Raw genomic sequence first — 19,855 nt, 5'->3', positions numbered from 1 at the left:
CTCCATCTCTGGAGATATTTAAGAGTAGGTTAGATAAATGTCTATCAGGGATGATCTAGACAGTATTTGGTCCTGCCATGAGGGCAGGGGACTGGACTCGATGACCTCTCGAGGTCCCTTCCAGTCCTAGAGTCTATGAATCTATGAAACTATGAGTACTCCAATGGTATTTAAGCATACTGTATGCGTAAGGTTAAGTGTGTGTTTATTTCCTTTGTTGAACTGAGTCCTAAAGAACTAATCCACTGGTTTTCAACCTTTTTTATGCTGGGTTCCCCCTGCTATTTTATGGAAAGGGCAGGATAATCATGACCCCCACACTGAGAACCTACGAACTATTAAGGAGCTATTTTGTCCCCACCTCCTGTAGCTGAAAATCATGCCAAGATTGGAGGAAGAGTTAAAAGGAAGGAAACTCCACTCAGATGGTGGGAACCTTGGGAAGGTAACAGGCTGTTGAGCTCCCCTGTTCCCAGAGAGGTCTGCCAGCCAAAAGTGCCTCTGCTCTTGCAGAAAGGAGGACATAGATCCCTTGGGATAAGAAGTGGAAAGAGACTGACACTTATATTGGAGACCCAGTGGACTCTGGGGAAGACTATGATATTTCCAAGACCCTCTGAAGTGAGAGAGGCCGATATCCTCACTGAAGCTGCCTACAGGTTTCTTGCTTTTCCTTTCAGTTTTTATTTAACTTTGTTTGCTGACTGTAGATGGTTTTGTTTGTTTCACCTGCGATCCTGAAAGGGGAAGAAACATCCAGAAGGCCTTGGCTGGAGGGTTGAGCACTGGCCCCTCTAAACTGACATGCCCCACAACTCCTGCAGGGGTGTGGGCAATTAGAGCCACTCACCTGTGCTCCCCATCTAGCTCCGGAAAGGGATGCTCTGCCCAGGACAGATTCATGACAGTATCTCATAGTGGTTATGCTGACATTAATTAATGCTCACTGCCCTACTGTGATGTAGGTAAGTGGTATTATTTGCAGTGTACAAATGGGGACACTGAGTCACAAAGATGCTAAAGATGAATTATAATTTGGGGTGATTCTGGTTTTGGTTGCTCAACTTGAGATTCCAAGGGCCAGATTTTCACAGGTGCTGAGCAACTTCATCTGAAGTTGTGGGTCTCAGTGCCCCTGCAGATCAGTTCTCCAGTATCTTAAGCTGATCTTCCAAAATTACTGTCTACTTTTGAAAAACTGGTCTGAAGTGATTTGGTCAGGAAGGTCATACTAATAGCAGGGCTAAGAATAGAAGCCCTGACCTTAACTCTTGTACTTTAACCACTACACAGACTCTCACTATGAGGTTATTACGCAAAGTAATTCAGTTATTGATAATGATCGTGATGTCATACATAATCATTTTTTCTATTCCTCACCATCCAACTCCTTCCCTCTCCCCCCACCCCCCAGCCATTAATTTGGCCTGTTGTCTACTCACACAAATAAAATCATGAACACGACAGAATACCAGAAACTACACAACTGTATAAAACTCTACCTTGTGCAGAGTTTTGCTTCTGCTGTCTGTGAGGTCCAGCCTGATAGGAATATAATCAATGTCGGGTGAAGGAGGGTCAAGATGCTGATATCTAATTCCCATCAGCAAAAATTCCTCACAGCTCATTTTGGTGTTCTGAATCATCTTCAGTTCTGGAACACAGTTCCCACTCCTGCACTTTTGGCTTGTTCTGTGCTCTATAATCCAATAGAAGCTGTAGTAAAATATTTGTTTAAACAATAATCATGATAAACTGTACAGGAAAGCTCAATGTAGCTCAGCTAAAAGTGCCAAAAAAGGGCAATGTGACATAGCATAGGACTCCTTTCCCTCCTCTCTCTCCCTAAACAAATGTGTTGTGTTGACTGACATTTTCCAGCTCCAACTTCACTTTCTTTGTTGTGTTTCTTATCAAGTTAGCCTTTCATTCTGCCTCAGATATTAATCCAACAATACTATGCCCAAAGCCTAGAAGCTTTATTGTAGATCTTCAGACAAAGACATAGCCAATCCTGGAGGACTGAGTGCCCTTAACTTCCATTTTATCCCTAATATCCTTCTGCTCTCTGTGACTCTTAGTTGCATCACCACATCCATTTTAAGTAACAGATCTTAGCAATGCATATGAAGAAAACTATTGTGGCAGACATTCTGTCTATTCTCTTTGTAAATGTTGTTAATACAAACAATTAAAGCATATCATACTGGATCTAGGGAAGAAGCTATGAAGTTGATCTCCACGAGGCTCTTCTTGCTGAGGTTCTCCAATGACAAGTTGACCATGGGCTGGTAGAAGAGTTTCTAAAGGGGCCAGTCTGATGGTGCACTCCAGGTTTGTCTTCTTGTCATAGTCAAAAGTGAGCACATTCTTGTCAATCCCTCTGGACAGGCCATAAAACTCAGGGACCTCCAGCACATTGGTGCTCATTTTGATGATATTACAATCTGGCTCAAGTAATTGCACTTGAAGGATGAATGTTTCTGTGAATGTTTCAGTTTCTGTAAATCTGTCGAGGATAAAAATAATTAGTAATATGTCATTCCAACTTCCCTCCATTTCCTATGAACTCAGCATTATCTTCAACTCTGAAATTCCTCATTTCTTCACATTTCCTTGTCACCACATAACTAGGTGGTCAAGTTTTATGATGCTGATAGAGCTTCAGGGCTTTTCTCCTGACTCATCGTGGTATTGAGGGCTCTGGCTTGGAGGTGCAAAGCTATTTCTATGGACTCATCCCAAACCAGGTTGTTCTTATTTGTTTGAATCCAGGATAATAAAGGATTTGATTGTCTTATAAGGCATATAGGATTTAGGGTCAGGACAAAGGTGTCTCAGGAAACAACAGTGGGAACAACCAAGCTCAGGGAATTTTATGGCTGCTGTCATGTAGGTGAGCTATAAAGGTGTTCCCAGAAATACATGAGTGAGTTTGCACTCTAGCCATTGTATGTGCACTATGCTAGAAAACACAGGGTAAGAATGCTACCTACTTACATGCCATCTCCATGACATTGCCAGTGTATGCCACTTCTTCAGATCTACCACAGCTGAAACTTATAAGTGCCTTCTCACCTTGATTATTTCTACTCCCTTCTCTGAGGCATCTCCAAATCTTAGCTCTCCAGACTCCAGAAGGTGCAGAATATTGCAGCCTACCTTTTCACATGCATAAAAAATGTGATCACACTACCCTCATTGTCAGACTCCACTGACTCCCTGTTTATTTCAGGATCCAGTTCAAAATTCCCCATGAACTTGTTCCACTTATCTCATGGACCTGATTTCTCTCTCTTTCCCCACTCCTACACCACTATTTCAGTTTCTTCCTCTTCCAATACTGGCTTCTGCTCTGTTTCTTCACACATCTTTGCTATTGCTGATCCACAAATCTTCTTTGTAGCTCTCGCCATCTGGCTGTGACTTCCTGTACCTCCTCTGTACATGCTAATAAGGTCAGTTAGAAACCCTGTATCATCATCTCATTGATCTGTTTTCCTCTAAGATGGATCATGTGATCTAACATTACACTGATCACATGTTATGGAAGTTAGACCTGCACATCTGATGTGATAAACAATGTCACACCTTTAACATCAAAATGGACACAGGACTCTAAAAGACTGGAATCTCAGGAAGGATGGGAGGAGGTCGTCAGTGGAGCTCACCCAAGGAAGAGAAAGTGACAAGCAAAGAGAGAGGTGGTAAAATACAGAACCTATATCGAACCCTGACATGCTACAGATTCCATCAAGGGAAACATTCTATTCCCCCCATTCTTGGCACTTCAATCCACTCCAATTCTTATATGCCATTCCTTTGGGGCATGGACAAGAAGGATTGTCCAATGATTAGGGGACTAGGGTCTTGGAAGGTTCTGCGGTGCTGTAGACTTCCTGTGTGACCTTTGGAAAGTTCCTTAGCCTCTCTGCCTCAGTCCTCCATTTGTCAAATGGGGTTAATAGTATTGTACTATCTCATAGTGATGTTGTGAGGATAAATATATTAAAAACTTATGTTGCCTCAATTATTATCATATCCAAGAACCTAAGTGCCATAAATAGACAGAATGTGGTAGAGTGGCAGCAGTCAAGTTTGATATATTCCTTTAAAAAAAAAAGGAGAACAAATTATTTAAAGCTCCAGTGGAAAGGACAGAGATAGACCTGTTCTGAATGGCACAACAGGGATTCTGTGCCATTAAAGCACAAAGAGGATGCTCTAATTTATACCAGAGATTATTTCAGGCCCTGATACAGCAGAATCCAGTGGGCATAAACTCTCAAGACAATACATTTTGTTTCCCATCCAGGAAAATGATATCTAAAGATGGATCATGAGAATTATTTATGGCCTGATTGCCATTTCCTCGCTTATGTTGAATAGTACCTTACTCCACAAGAAATCCCATTGAGTCAAAGGGATTACTTGTGGAGGAAAGCACTGCTCAGTGGGAGTAAAGGTAGCAGAATCTGACCCTTAATGTCTGTACAGCACTTTGAGAATGTGATGCAGTTTGTAAGTGCTGTTGTCAGTATTATCAGTAAAAGGAAGAATCAGTCAGTTTCTATAGTATACAAATAAACCAATGTTTAGTAATGTCAACAAATATATTATCAGAGTGTTTCTCATATATATTTTGACAAATAATAGTCTAAATAGATCACAGCATGGGTTATTGGTTAATGATGCCTTAACATAAGTAAAATAGTTACTGCAGATATAAATGGAAGAATTTTTATTTGCCTGGAAAATGGCCTGCTTTTTCTTCATGAAAAACTGTTGTTTTTACTAGTGATAATAATGCATAACGCTTCAGTGCTGCTTACCTGTACAGCCTAAGCATGACCATGTCGTCATCTAAAATTGGACAGCCATTATGAGTATACTTGATTTCATTAGGAAGGAAATGACAATCAAATACCTATTGAGATGGAAAGAATAGATAAGTAAGTGATGTCAAGAATGTCAGGTTCCAACATTTCCTTCTGTTCTCTGATTGTCAGAGAAGTGTTCTTAGAACAAAGCACACTTTTTAATCTGTATTTTGTTTCTACAAAACAGGAGTCAGACTTTGGTTGTTCAGTGTTTGACAGAGTATCCACATCCTGAACCAACTTCACTGAATAAAAATCAAACTTCATTGGATTAAGTAGACCATCTTTGCAGGTCATTGTATTTGAAGTGCAAAGGTTTATGCATCATTATGAGATTGTATGGAACTTTATCAGAAAGACAAGATTAATGCAATCTCTGGAAGGTATTAGGATCATCCAGGGTTTTTTTTGGAACAATAAGAGTGTAGTGGATTTCCTAGGAAATATCTTGGGGCAAGAGGAATGCAAATTCTCCCCTCCATAGCCAACCTTTCGAAGATACCCATTGTGTAGGAGCTACCTGTTCTCAAAGACCCCCAAACCATATAAAGTGTGAGTTAAACATGTTGTGAGCAGAATGCATTTGAGCTGAAACTGTGATAAACTGATAATCCCAAGAACTCCCCTTGGGTGGAAGGTTGGAGGACTGCTTCTGCCAGAATCCGTGTTAGGGTTGGGGTTAATTCTGCTAAACTCTCTGTAATTTTTTAGTAATGTCAACAAATATGTTATCAGAATGTTTCTTGCATATATTAGCTTAAGAATGAAGTCGGCTTGCATAGGAAGTACTGTGTGGTTCTTTATAACTGTAGCAATTACATCTGTTAACCATTTCTGAAGGAAAAGCAAGCAGGTGTCCTTGGGCATCCTATCTGTGCTGGGAAATACACAGTGAAGGCAGGGAACTGTGCAGCCTGGAAATACACCAGTCAGAAAGGAGAGACACGTGTCTCCACCCAGAAAGGCAATGGCTGGAGAGCTGGAAGCCTGAGAGCAGGTGCCCTGGCTGGACTACTAGAGGAAATGCAGGTGCAGTTGCTCTGAACTGTGGTACAGAGTTAGCAAAAGAAGCAAAGAAATACTGGCACCAAGGGGCTACTGGTATTCTACAATTTTAAGAAGAATAACTACATGTTAGTTTTAGTCAGAGCAGCATGCACTTAAATTCCATTGACGGGACGTGCTTGAGTGGTTTGCAGAATAATGACGGATTCGTGCACATATTCAAATGCTTTGCTGAGTTAATGCCTGATGTGAAGACAAAGATGCATGTCACCAGTGTATCTATCACAGGAGGCAACTTTCCCCTAAAAGTATTGGGACTTCCATAATCAAAAGCAGCAGCTCTTCAGCATTCAGCAATAGGTCAACCCTTTGATAATAGACTAGTCATTAACTAATGCTGGATGAAAATACTGCCTTTTGTTTCTTTCAATAAATTCCACAAAATTAGAATTTACATTATTTTATATTATGAAAGTATTTACATTGCAACATGTTATCAACATTTAAAAATATAATGTGAATTTCTGTTGCATGTTGTTCTTGTTGACTTGAAGCCAGATGGTAACTATCATTTGTTTCTGGGGGGTCTTCAAATATATCCCCTGACTTCAAATTTTCATAGACAAGTGCACAGCAGAGAATAATATTTTAGTCCAGTAACTAAAGGGTTAATTTGTTCTCCAAGAAGATACATCTGGGATAAGATAAATTTAACTGGCTACAGTATCCTGGAAATAATCAAACCAGATTCATTGTTGCAACAAATGTTCTACCTTTTACTTCTGTGGAAGCAGCTTGTGCGAAATGTGCTGCCTACACTACTGTTTGAATCTCTTGTTCTTTTGAATCTCTCTTCTATGTCTAAGAAAAACTAAGCAGCTCCTAAAAGGGTGGCTTGTGATTTTTCTGTACGTAACATAACAGTGAATAACTTTATCAGCTTTAACCTGCCTTTCTCTTTCCTTTTCAGTGATGACTTCGGTTAACATATTAACATTAATCAAAGTGTTGTGAAATACATGTTCTCTATTACTGAGTGGAATGATATTTAAATACTATTTTAATTAGTAAACTAGAAAGTGTTAATTGAAGTTCTAAAATCAGCTGAAGTTAGGACCGTTTGCCTAAACAACAAATTTGCACAGTGCATAATTTAGAAAAACCCATCCTGCATGCTAGCTCTCCACAGGTCAAATTCTCCCCTCCATAGCCAACCTTTCGAAGATCCCATTGTGTAGGAGCTACCTGTTCTCAAAGACCCCCAAACCATATAAAGTGTGAGTTAAACATGTTGTCAGCATAAAGCATTTGAGCTGAAACTGTGATAAACTTCTCAGCTGATGTAAATCAATGTAGCTCCATCAAAATCCATGGCATTACACTGATCAACACAGGTTGAGCATCTGGCCTCAGAGTCTGAGAACGCAGTTTTCATCATGCATCTCTGGTTTTAGGCTGTGTGATCTATCAGAGGATAAGGTTTAGCTTATGAATAAACATTTTTACAAGACATCATTAGTTCTTGTTCTTAACTGATAACAAGAGAGATTTAAAAAAAAATGAAGGACCTTTCCACACAATCCTCCTACCATTGATAGATAGTGATTATAAAATAAAGGCACAATCTGCTTTGCTAAAAGAAACATCTGTTTTATGTTTCCTAATATGTTTTCCTTTTATACAAACAGGCAACTGTAATTGTCTATAAATTTCCTATGTAAAACAAAGGAGAGCTACATCTTTTCCTAATTACTGTCTAGCTTTATTTTTTCCACTTCAAGTGCTTTTCAATTACAATTTATAATTAAATTGTCACACATTCCTAGCACATTATTCACTTTAATGACAATAAACCATATCAGACTAGAGACAGTTTCTGACTGCAGCATTTCCTGGTTGACAGAGCATGCTCAGCACCAGCCATGGGCTAGCTTAATACCTTTACTCAGGTTAGGTTAACACTTGAGGGCAGTGCCTAGGACTCTGTCTCCCAAAGTCATGTGATTAGATTAAAAGCTTTCATTTTAAAAAAAGTTTCTAGCCCTAATGGTTGCAAATAATAGATTGAAAACATGAGCTGAGTGGAAGTGTTGCAGTGACATCTGCCTGAGTTTGCAGACAGGCTCCAGCAAAAGGAAGAGCAACAGAGACTAGAGTCAAGGATTAAGCTATGTGGCTCCAAACCCAACAGCAAAGCAGAGCAGGCCCCTTCACATCAGACTAGACCCAGGAGGCCCTGTTGGTGCTGCTACTACCCTAGAGTGCCACCCTGCTGCTTGTTGATAAGGAGGACCACTTCACCAGTCCAAGAGGGTGCCCTCCCAGCTCCTCTGGATGCTGGGGGATTGGAGAGGAAGGCTCCTTGCTTTGGTTGGTGCCTCCTCCAAGTAGCCAAGGTAGAACAGGGGCCCCCCTGCCACCCTCCCTAGAACAGAAGGCCTTATGAGCAGGGTCCTGGCCACTGAAGGAAGAGGAGGAGGTGAGGGTGAGAGGACAGCTTCTGGCTCTGTTTTCCAGGTGTCCAAGAAGTACGACTGTGGTGAATACACATTCCCAGTGCTCCTGGAGATGTGGTTCCAATCTGGTGCTTGGCACGGCTCAGGGTAGGAATGCAGCTCAGGGTTGCATTATGTTCCCTTTACTCCCTGGAGCCAATGAACTCAGGCAGCCCCCAAAGTAAGTTACAACATCTTTAGGTCTGCTCTAACTTTCACCCAGCGGCCTGTTTCTCAAGGAGCCACTCCAGCCCTGGGGGATTCACTTAGGCATAAAGAAGTCCTGGTCACTCCCCTCTTTTCTCCTACACATGCCCCCAGCATCAGAGGGTCCAAAAGGAGGGTCATGTAAAAGCTAATTCAGGGTCTCTGAACCACATAGGGATCTTTCCACATGGGGGAATCCTCCCTGAACAGTTAAACCAGTTCTACAACTCCTTTGAGTCCCCCAAGTGGCACAAAGAAGCTGAGGTGGGAACAGCACATACAGGAGTAATACCCCAGCGCCGCTACTCCAGACTTCTCCCCTTGCCCTTACAGTCTGTGCATGCACACGCTCTTAGAGGCAAAATGTAACTCTCAAAGTTTTGGTTCAGTTTAGATAAGCAACTTTGGTGTGAAAAAATTGTTATCCAGCCCACAGATACTTCAAGAAAGAGATTTACTCTGGATAGTTTGATACTTCTGCTTGCAAAACCAGGAAGCAAGGAGAAGATTATACATATATTAGACTGCATATATTAAAGTTAACCCTACTTTCTCAAATCTTGGGGGGAAATAAGGTTTGATTATGGTTTGTTTTCCGTCTATTCATCTTTTATCAGTGCCAGTTTGTCCATGCTTATTATTACCAATAGCTTCTGTCTAATAAACTCAGATGATGGAATTTACCAGAAAGATTAGATGAAAAGTGGTACATGAAGTACACGTTGATGTTGCTACATATTAGACATATAAAAGGATTTTGTTTTCTCTTTTAATATTTCCCATCTGTTAGTAATCTGGTCATTGAGAAGCAGAACAAGTAACACTATATGCAATATGCTTAATGTACATGATGATTATTTTTTAATTGCTCCCAGTGTAGTGACGGCATGACTAAAATGTAAAGAGTTTTAGCCTTCTCTGCATTGCCTTAGGGACACAGGTTACCCTCACTAAACACAAACAAGCAGCTGGTAGACTACACACTGGCTCCTAACAGAAAGTTTTGAAAGAGCTGCTGATTTAGTTCATCACAATGAAAATCAGATACTGGTCACCTCCACCTTCATGTGCAGGTGTTACTGTATTCATGAACAAAATGTTTTCAGCACTAGAGATATAATTCTCATCCAACCAGCTATTTTTAATTAAAAAAATTAAATCTCACTCACAAAGGCGGTGTATTACTATGCCTGTTAATGACTACCCCACCATTTCAGATGACTGTTCCTTACAATAAAAGTATTTCATGTCCTTTAAGACACACATGCATATACACACTACCAAAGAGACAACAGTGCAGTAAAATTCTGATCCCACATACCTGCGGAGTTAGTTTCCCAACCCTCTGTGTTATTGGCTCATTAATCACAACTTCCACTTTGCAAGCATCTTTCTCTCTGGGGATGGAAAACTGCAGGTCATCTTCTGTCAGGAAGACAGACTGGCCCTTCATCACTTTCACCCCAAGGTTGACACTGATGAAGGAGGAGCAGACGCATCTCAGGATAATGGCGAGCAGTGGAAACAAACAGCTATTCTCAAAAGGCTTCATATTATTACGGAAATCCAGTTCCCTTTAACTAGTAAAAGTCCTAAACAAAAGAGGTCTTCTCTTCGTTCTCCAGCAGGGTTTCACCATATAATCAAGGCGAACAACTTTAGTCACAGGCAATAATGTACTGTATGTTTTCTATTAAGATATGTCCTTGTGATTGGAGTTTGGACAAGGGCGCCTTTCAAAGTGTTCTTAGATTTTAATAAAACCCGTTGATCAATCGTGACCAAAATGATGGATGTGGTTTCAGAGGGCTTTAAATGTCTGCTAATCCTGAAAAGAAAGAGGAAAAAATGGCATGAAGCAGTGAGCATCTATTGAAAAGACAGGCAAAGAGATCTTTCATCAGTCCCACAATTGTAGTTCGTGTCAAAAAATGGACTTTTTAAAAATGGCACCATCTCACTCAACGGATATGCTCCTTTTATGAATTCCGAGTTGTTCCCGCTGACTTGAAGTGACCATACACTAAATCTGGAGTATATATAAAATCCTATATACAACTACTCTTTACTACTGTTAGCACTGCGGCGCCAACACAGTTATGAAAGACTGAACTGGAGTCTAGTCTGACTGGTTTATCAAGACAATAGCTAAATAGGTTCCAAACGGAGATAGAAATAGTCCTCCAGATTCAATTTACCTGAATGCAGGGGGGAGCAGCTGCCTGTTTATTAAATCTACTACTGCATTGCAATGGTATGTTGAAAAAAAACACGAGCCTCCAATTTAATAGACTCTACCAAGACCCAATGCTTCATTCTCCCTCCACTGGCTCTGCCGTAGCAGGTTAACTGGAGCATGAACATAAATATAGGGCATGATGTTGTACTACAACATTAAAATTGTTGTTGCTGTGCCTGTCAAAACTGAGAAGGGGCTGATGCAATCAATCTATCAATGGAAAAGGGAAATATCTACAGGGAAAAAGAATTCTTTTCAAATACGTCTGTGAAAACAAACAATAGGAAATAAAAATTACTTGATTTCTCTTAAAGCTCTTAGTTAATCTTCATCCTTCTGAGGTGGATAAACTGAGTACCAGTAAGTTTTTTTTGCCTATGGTTCTTTGAATGACACATTTATAAATGAAAGACCTTTTTTAAAAAGCAGCCATACTCTTCTCAGGAAAAAATTCTTTCTAATGTCAAAAAGTCCATCTATCTAGCTAGGTGCTTAGTTGACCCTCTTTTCCTTAACACCTGAAAGCAGAAGTTAAAATTTTCCAAACTAATCAAAGATGTTTCACAAAGTTTAGACAATGACAGTATTTTAATTAAATCTGATAAGCTCTTAAACATCTCCATGATGGTAAAGCTACAGGTTCTGACAGAGATTCCTTGTTTCTATGAGAAATTTCTAATACTCTCACCCCCTATTTATACAGAATGTCCAAAGTAATGAAAATTGTACTGCCACCAAAATGATAAAAATCCAGAACTGTGGACCTCTCATTGCCTCAATTCCTTCCTTAATGTCAACAGTTAAGTCCTTGCTAAAATGTTTCCCAGTAGACTGATCAGTCTGGCTTTATATTTTATTGAGAAGCCAATAGGAGTTGTCGGAAATTGTTAAGCATTATTTACTTCCTACAGTACCACAAGACTGAACCACTCACTTTAGCCTCAATTCAGCAAGGCACTTAAGCATGTGCCTAGCTTGAAGCATGTGACCTCAGTGGAACTACTCACATTCTGAATGTTAGGCACATGATTAAGTAATTGGGCCCTCTAAACCTCAACTCAGAGAAGACATTTGACTATTTCAAGGGTGGTGAGGTTTTGTTTGTTTGTTTTAATATATATTTGCAACCCTAGAAGCTCTCAGTTTGGGTCTTAAATTATATGCATGGATCAGACTATTTCAGCAAAATCCAGCTATGACAGAACTGGCTAAGAACGTACAACCAGAGTTTAAATTTTAAACTTGCAAGAGGGACAGTCAAAGTTTTTCATTAGTCCCATAATTGTATGCATTGGTCACTGAGTCCCTACCCATTGATCTTTGATCATCTTCATTTACTGAAGACGTTAAAAGTGCCAGCCATGAACTTAAGCTTTCAGTCTTGGCTATCAACCTGCTTATTCACTTTGCCTTTTCTCAAAACTCTCTCTCTCTCTCAGGTATGAGATCTGCTTTTCAGGGAGGCTGTCCAGATTGAAAACTAACTTAAATAAATCAACAGTCACCCCTACTAAATCCCTGGACAAAATATACCAGTTACATCACCAGCAGCCACTTCTACTCTCTTGGAGAACAGACTGATGAACAATAGGAAACAGATTTTATACAAACTGCCATCTACCTTTTGAAGTGCCCTAAAATCCTCTAAGTGATAAATATAGTATCAGGTCCTTCTACCCCTTCCCCATTTTGTATTCCAACCCCACAAATTCTCCAACCTGGTCAAGTCTGAATAAGAACGTGGGTAGAAAGCACCAAGGATATGCCCCTACCCACCTCCATAACCCATACAAAGGTACGTTTGTATACAAACATGTGACTGGCTGTGGACCTGCCTGGGGACAGAAACAGATTCCAAATATATTTCTTCTCTGCTGTGTCCCGTCACCACAATATGGTTCAGCGCCATCTCACCACATAACAGTGAGACCCGTAATAACAGCTAATGAGCTGATGAGCCTCCTCCTCATAGTGTACTTCAAACACTGCATCCAGAGTGCTCTGCAGTGTTTGCCTGCCGAGTCCAATCAGTGGCCTGGTAGGTACATTGTCAGTAATTAGTTAACTGGATGGAATCAGACAGCTCAGCTGCGTGTCATAGGCCCTATATAGCTAGCAATTCATGGAACTACTTCTTTAGTTCAAGAGGTGGAGTTCTGTGCTTTTGTATTAGGAGGATCCTACTATGATCCTATGTCCGCTATTGATGTGACATTCCAAGTGACTCTGGTATCCAACATATGACAATTGTGACAATTGGTTGGCAAAGATTTGTTACAGCATTAATTTATAAGGTATGTTGGCATCTTTTTGGATTTAAAAAGGTGTTATAAGAAAACATTACCACATCAAATTCAGACCAAGTGTAAGTACAGCTCCACTAGCTTCCCTAGAATTGTACTCACTCACAGTTGGTCTGGATTTTGACTCCAAGAAGGCGAGTAATTTGCTGAGCTGATTAGAGAACAATTGACTTATGTTGTTGCAAAGTATTTTAAAATAGGCTGCATTTCAACTGTGCTGTATATTAAGAATGACAAGGTCAAGCTTTTATATACTGGCACTGAAAATGGCTTGGCATATGACTCTACCTTTTTTCTATCCTTATGTCCCAATAAGTGCAAGTCAATCAAGTGTCTTCCTTTTCTTAGAAGGGTTTTCTTCACATTATATCATTAGAGGATTAACAGTTTCATGAAAAATATCTTCAAAACTTTGGCAATAGATTTTAAAAATGTGAACTAATACTTAACTCCGAGAAAGATCAAAACCAAAAGCACATTGGAGTAATATATTCTGGCCCGCCTGACTTACAGAATATAAAATCCAACCTGAAATATATGCAGTGAAGTTTTATAAATGATCACAGTGAATGAGCAAGTTACTCTGTTAAAACTATGGATGCAATAGTCTACATTACTAGTTTCCTTTTCACCCATAACAGAGGCAGGTAGACACAACTCCTCATACCATCCACCTAGATGACAGCTGAAACAAACATTTCCTTTGAGAGCTCTGGGATGTCTTGAATTATAGGAAGGAAAGTGGGGCAAAATCCTTCGATTCACACTCAAGTTCTTGATCTGTTTATGTGTTGTAAAATACATTTTCTTTTCTCTTCAAGAAAAAAATCCATATAACATTTTAATCAATCATGGGCAGCCAGCTAGCATTGTAGATGGTGTGTTTCACTTCCTGAATTCCCATCGTGTTTCCAAATCAGCATTTCCTAACACATACAAACAAGGGCAACCCAGGACAAAAATAAATCACCATAATAAGTGCAATTATTCAGGACATGAATAGAAATATATTCTCTCTGTTCATAACTATGTATATTTGTAACTTGTTCTCAAGGAAAAAACCCTCCAAATGTATTTACTTGAAGTTTATTTAAGCAGCTACTTAATCCACCTGGACATCTTTTGGGATTTCAATTTATTTACTAATCTGAATCGTTTCTACTGCTCATGGTGCTTTATGGAAAAATAAAAGGAGACAAAGTCTCCACAGCTAAGAAATTAAAGCCCAGGGGCCCAGTAATTCAAACCCTTAATGGGATAACTCACCTGAGTTAAGGGGCTGCAGGATTAGGCATTAAATTACCCTACACAGATGGATAATGGACATTGCTAATAATTTAATCTGGGTACCTGATGAAGATTGGCATGTATCTTCCAGTGCCAATTATTAGAGTATATCAGCTGTAATCCTGGTATCCTTAGAATGACACCTCATCCCAGTCTTTACATGGCAATTAAACATACCTATAGTTGAGACTATTAGGGATCTTCTCTGTTTCCTTATTCTCTCCTTGCTAGAGGACATTGGCAATTGGAGGGGTAGGTCAAGGAGTGGAAAGAGATAATTCCCTGGCTTCAGTCTTGAGGAGAAACTTCTAGGCTGTAGACAGTAGTCTGCAGAGGGAGTTGAAGAGATAATGTCAGCTCTAGCATGGCCTTTCCTACCGCACTTTGTCCATTCACAAGTGCTGCCACGCTGCAACATTTAAAGCTGTGCATTGACTGGCAAAAGACAAAATGTTTCATTTATGCAAGCCAATGCAGAGTGAATGAGGCACAGCTACTATAGAACTGGGACTGCTTCTCACCTTCTAAACCTTTGCCCAGTTAAAGATAAGCTGCCAATTTCTTAAGACACAGAGGGTGTTTAGGTAGCAAGAGCATGACTACTGATATTTGGGTTTGACTAGAACATTAACTATCCCTCCATTAATCATCAGCAAAGTCCAAAGCGCACTACACCAGATGAAGAAGGGAAAAGCTCCAGGCAAAGATGGAATAATGTCAGAAATTATTTCCTCAGGAGGCGAAAAACTTTGGAAGGCCCTCACTTTAAGATTCAGTTGATATCTCAAAGAAGGAAAAATACCATCCAGCTGGAAGAAGTCAAATTCCCCCTTCTTGTACAGCAAGATGGATCGAGAAAATCTTAAGAACTATCGCCGTATATGCCTGCTCTCTCATATCTATAAACTCTTTACAAAGGTGATAACAAACCAACTCTTGCAGAGTCTGGATGAACAACAGCCAAGAGAGCAGGCAGGGTTTCAAAGAAATTTCAGCATGATCCACCATATATTTACCTTTAGCCAACTCCTAGAAAGAACAAAGGAATACAAATTCCCACTGTGCATTGCTTTCGTCGACTATGAAAAGGCCTTCGATAGCATCGAGTTCAATGCAATATTAAAGGCGCTCGCAGAGCAGGGCATTAGCATGCAGTACATCAGTTTTTTGAAGGAAGCGAATAGTGGATGTACAACAGACATGACTCTCCTCAAAACTTCCTTCCTCATCCCAATCGAGAAAGGTGTAAAGCAAGGAGATACGATTTCACTGAAAATATTTGCTGCCTACCTTGAAATGGTTATGAACAAGATCAATTAGATGAGTGGTGTCAACATAAACGGAGAACGATTATCTCATCTCAGATTCGCGGACAACATCGTACTATTTGCCGAAAGCACCAACCAACTGCAGAGCATGCTACGAAGACTCGACAAGAAAAGCAGTCAGGTCAGTCTGAAAATGAACCATTGCAAAAAAAACATATGCAATCAGACGTCTTATGAAAAGTCTAAATAATGGTAACAGGAGAAGAAATTGAAGTGGAACAGTACATATATTTGGGCCAAGAGGTTAATATGCGCCAAGACATGAACAGAGAACTCTCACAAAGGATTCAGGCAGGATGGTGTGCATTTAATTCCATCCAGGACATCCTCAAAGGAAAAATCAACACCACCACAAATACAAATATCTTCAGTTCAACAGTGCTGCCAGCCATGCTGTATGGCAGTGAAACGTGGGCACTGACGAAGAGAGAAGAACAACAGTTTTCGGTAGTGAAAGGGCAGTGGAACAAGTTATGTTGGGAATTTCTCTTCTGGATCATATCCCAAACGAAATGATTAGAGAACGCAGTGATGAGAAAGATATTGTCATGGAAAGCAGATATAAGAAAATATGATGGGTGGGCCACATAGCACGGTTCATGGACAATAGGTGGACCTACTGAGTGGTATCCATGAGAACAGAAAAGACCACCTGGTCGGCCTCCAAGAAGATAGGAAGATGACATTGTTAAACATTTCGGATGAACATGGAGAAGAAAGGCAAAAATGCGAGAAGAATGGCAGACATGTTGTGATCAGCACAGTCTTAATGACAGCTGAAGACCGATCGATCCAAGTGATCCAGGTGATTAACTATCCTGTAGTACTTTATCAATGACTGCAAAGGGTCAGGCCCTCAGGTTTACATCTGTCCCAATTGATGGCATCTCCAGTAACTCAGCGTTCCCCAACACTGAACAGGGTAATTGGTTCACGCTGAAAACTTTTCTTTTAATCCACAGAGAAGATACAATCAGATACAGGGATGAACTGATAGATGTGTCCCCTGAAGTATTATTAACAGAACCCAACACTATTTAGCTTGCAAGACACGATGGAATCAGAGCCTAGGCAGTGTGACTGCACTATGAGAATTAGTTAAAAACGGATATTGTTTGGAAACATTATTGTTTACTTTATGTGCTGCCTGTATGCCTGCAAAAGTGGAAAGTCCTACTGTATCTCCAGATAAGAGGTTACGCAGGCACTGCTCTTATATCAGTGCGCACACCACTTGTAAGGGACTGCGGAAGATTTTGTTACGGCTTAGCTAGGGCTGATCGCCTTCTCAAGGACAGGTTATTAAAGGTTGCTGTGTATGTTTGGGAAAGCTTGGCCTTTTGCCACAAGAGATAGCCCCAGCCGTGGGAAAGCTCCCACATGCCTATGTATGAGCTGTTTTACATGCTATTACCATAAAGTTATATTTACCAGAAATTGTTATGCTGCTTTGGACTCGCTCCCCGCTTTGTGTTAGCAACGTGCAGAGTCCCCGTTGCGAGTGTGTTTTCTTACCTTCATTAAAAGCCATATCACTCACCTGTGTGTGTGTGTGTGTGTCTCGTCCCTGCAGAGCACTCAGGCACGTAACATTTGGCGCAGCGAGCAGGGTGCTTTGCGGGACGATGCCGTTGTGGCCGAAGGTAGGGTTGCAGGGAAGCCACCGCTGTCACTGCAGCGCATACCTGGGTGGCCCCAGACGGAACGCTGGGGGCCCGTAGCGCGGGTTTTGGCAGGGTGGACAGCGCCTGCCGAGTGGCCAGAAGTGAGGCAGGCGGCCGGGGGGGTCACCCAGCCCAGCACAGCTGACGGAGGCCTTACAGCGGCTGCGGGTGAACCGGCGCTCAGGGACGGAAAGGCGGGCTATGGGGGAGATTGGATGGCTCCTCCTGACCGCCATCCGGGCCCAAGATGAGGAGGTGCTCCGCCTGCAGCGGCCCTCGAGGGAAAAATGCAGGAGTGTGCAGCCCAGGCTGACGCCCGGGCCATAGCACAGCCGTTGTCACCTCCCAAGCCGAGCGAGCCCAGGAGCTGACGCGGCGATGTGAGTGTTGGTAGCCCGGGTAGCCAACCGGAGACGGCTCAAGCTTGGCGGAAGCCCGTAACCACAGCCCAAGTCCGTGCTGTGACAGCCGCTCCGTTTTGGGACCCTGAGGCGTGGGACGGGAATATTTGGGGCTCGTCCTCCTCCTCAGACGAGGAGGAGGACGAGCACGAGCCGGCAGCAAGAGTACACGCCCGCCGGTAAGAGAACTGAGGGCTGAAGGCGTCAATCGGCTCCAGCCAGAGGTAGTGCGGACCTACAAGACCAGCGAGCTCCAGGAGATCGTCAAGACGTTCCGGCAGGAGCCAGGAGAAGGCGTGCTGCGCTGGCTGGTCCGAGTGTGGGACAACGCGGGACAGACGGTGCTGCTCCTGCGGTATGAATTGCAACAGCTGGGCGTCATGGCACAGGATGCACAGGTACGAGCGGAAATGGCTAATCCCCCAAACCCAAAGGATGCGAATGGGCAGGACGAGGAATCCCCGTCCCTCTACCGCTGGCTGACAGGCGCTGTAGGCACAGCCTACCCCTCGGCAGGGAATTGGAGGCACAAGTAGGCCCCTGGAAAACCATAGCTGAAGGGGTGCAGGCCCTGCGCCAGTTGGGTATGGCTGGGCGGTGGCAACGGGAGGTATGGACGGGCCCGATGACCTGCCGGTCACTAAGTCCACCAAGGCCGCTTTTTTGCGGACTGCCCCCGATGAGCTCAAGCCCCCTCTTGGCCGTAGTCATGGCAGCGGATGGGCGGGTTGGCGAATTGGCGCCACCCTTATGCAGTTGGAGACGGCCTTGGCCGGGGCCCGACCGAAGGCCGTTCGCGCTGCCAAGGGACAGCGAAACCAAGGACAGGCGGGCAGGGAGTGGAGAGGGGGAGCTGCGCGTGTGCCCGAAGGGTCCTGTGGTTCGACCTCTTACAGGCGGGCGTCAACCCCCCAGAAGAAATAGACAGGAAACCTACGGCTGACCTGTACAAACGATGGATGCAACTGCCTGCCTCCAAGCGGAGCACGGGGCCAGGGAGAGAGAGGACCGTAGACCGAACAAGCCAGCGGGAGCCGCCCGCTCCCCCCGCAGAATGGCAGCTACCCCATCCCTACTGAGGGAGTGGCGGGTCCTCCGCCCCGTGCGTGGCCGCGGCCACGTACGGGAGGGAAGCGGGGGACCGACGCCCCTACGTGCCCTTGCGGATTCGTTGGCCCAGGGGAGGGATCCAACACGTTCTGGCGCTCCTTGATACCGGCGCCGAAGTGACAATTTTGCACTCCACGCAGACCCACGGCCGAGCCGCTCTTGTAAAGGGCCTGGGTGGGGCTGAAACCCCGGCCTATGAAGGTTACAGTCACTTTGACTTTGGGGAAAGCTCCTCCTTTTCAAGCGACGGTATTAGCAGCGGCGGTGGGAGAGTACATCTTGGGCATCGACGTCCTCAGGGGTCGCTCCGTTGACACACAATATGGCCTGTTCGCCTTCGCCATCCCCGGTATGTGAGCGCGGAACGGGTGCGGGAAGTGCGGACCCTAACGATTTTGCGGGGCGCCCCGCACGGTGGGAACCTGTAGTGCTGCCTCCCCCTAGCCATAGTGTCCAAAAAGCAGTACGCCTCCCAGGGGGGGAGGACGAAATCACCGAAACGGTTGCTGCCTTGTTGGATGCGAAGGTTATTAGGCCGACCCTAAGCCCCTATAATAGCCCCATGGCCCGTGCGAAGCCGGACGGGACATGGCGTATGACGGTCGACTACCGGGAGCTTAACAAAGTGACCCCCCCGCTGACTGCAGTTGTCCCAGATATAGTCACCCTGATTGAGCATATTGCAGCCGCGGCCCAACCATGGCACGCCGTGCTGGATTTGGCAAATGCCTTTTTTCTATTGCTATTGATCCACGCAGCCAAGAGCAATTTGCGTTTTCCTGGCAAGCGCGTCAGTACACCTTTGCGTGTTGCCGCAGGGGTGGAAGCATTCTCCCACCATCTGCCACCAGCTAGTAAGCGCCGACTTGGCCCGGGTGCAGTGGCCGCCCCAGACCCATCATTACCATTATATAGATGATGTTATGGTCTCCGGTC

At 43.2% G+C, this 19,855-nt stretch overlaps 1 protein-coding gene across 4 annotated transcripts in view; it reads right to left on the bottom strand.

Moving 5' to 3' along the window:
• FREM1 (FRAS1 related extracellular matrix 1) overlaps window positions 1–19,855 on the bottom strand; it is a 117,010-nt gene that overhangs the window by 84,933 nt on the left and 12,222 nt on the right. For all 4 annotated transcript variants that reach the window (XM_032776043.2, XM_032776051.2, XM_032776070.1 and 1 more), the window contains exons 2-5: window positions 9,909–10,415; window positions 4,833–4,927; window positions 2,208–2,509; window positions 1,503–1,699 (exon numbers count right to left, since the gene is read on the bottom strand). In XM_032776043.2, coding sequence (XP_032631934.1) covers window positions 1,503–1,699; window positions 2,208–2,509; window positions 4,833–4,927; window positions 9,909–10,139 — 825 coding nt within the window. In that variant the 5' untranslated portion in view covers window positions 10,140–10,415. The remainder of the gene's footprint in view (window positions 1–1,502; window positions 1,700–2,207; window positions 2,510–4,832; window positions 4,928–9,908; window positions 10,416–19,855) is intronic.

This window comes from Chelonoidis abingdonii, chromosome 6, assembly GCF_003597395.2.
Source record: "Chelonoidis abingdonii isolate Lonesome George chromosome 6, CheloAbing_2.0, whole genome shotgun sequence".
NCBI lineage: Eukaryota > Metazoa > Chordata > Testudines > Testudinidae > Chelonoidis > Chelonoidis abingdonii.
Note: the sequence above shows the minus strand (reverse complement) of the source record. Positions and strands in the feature narration are given on the sequence as shown.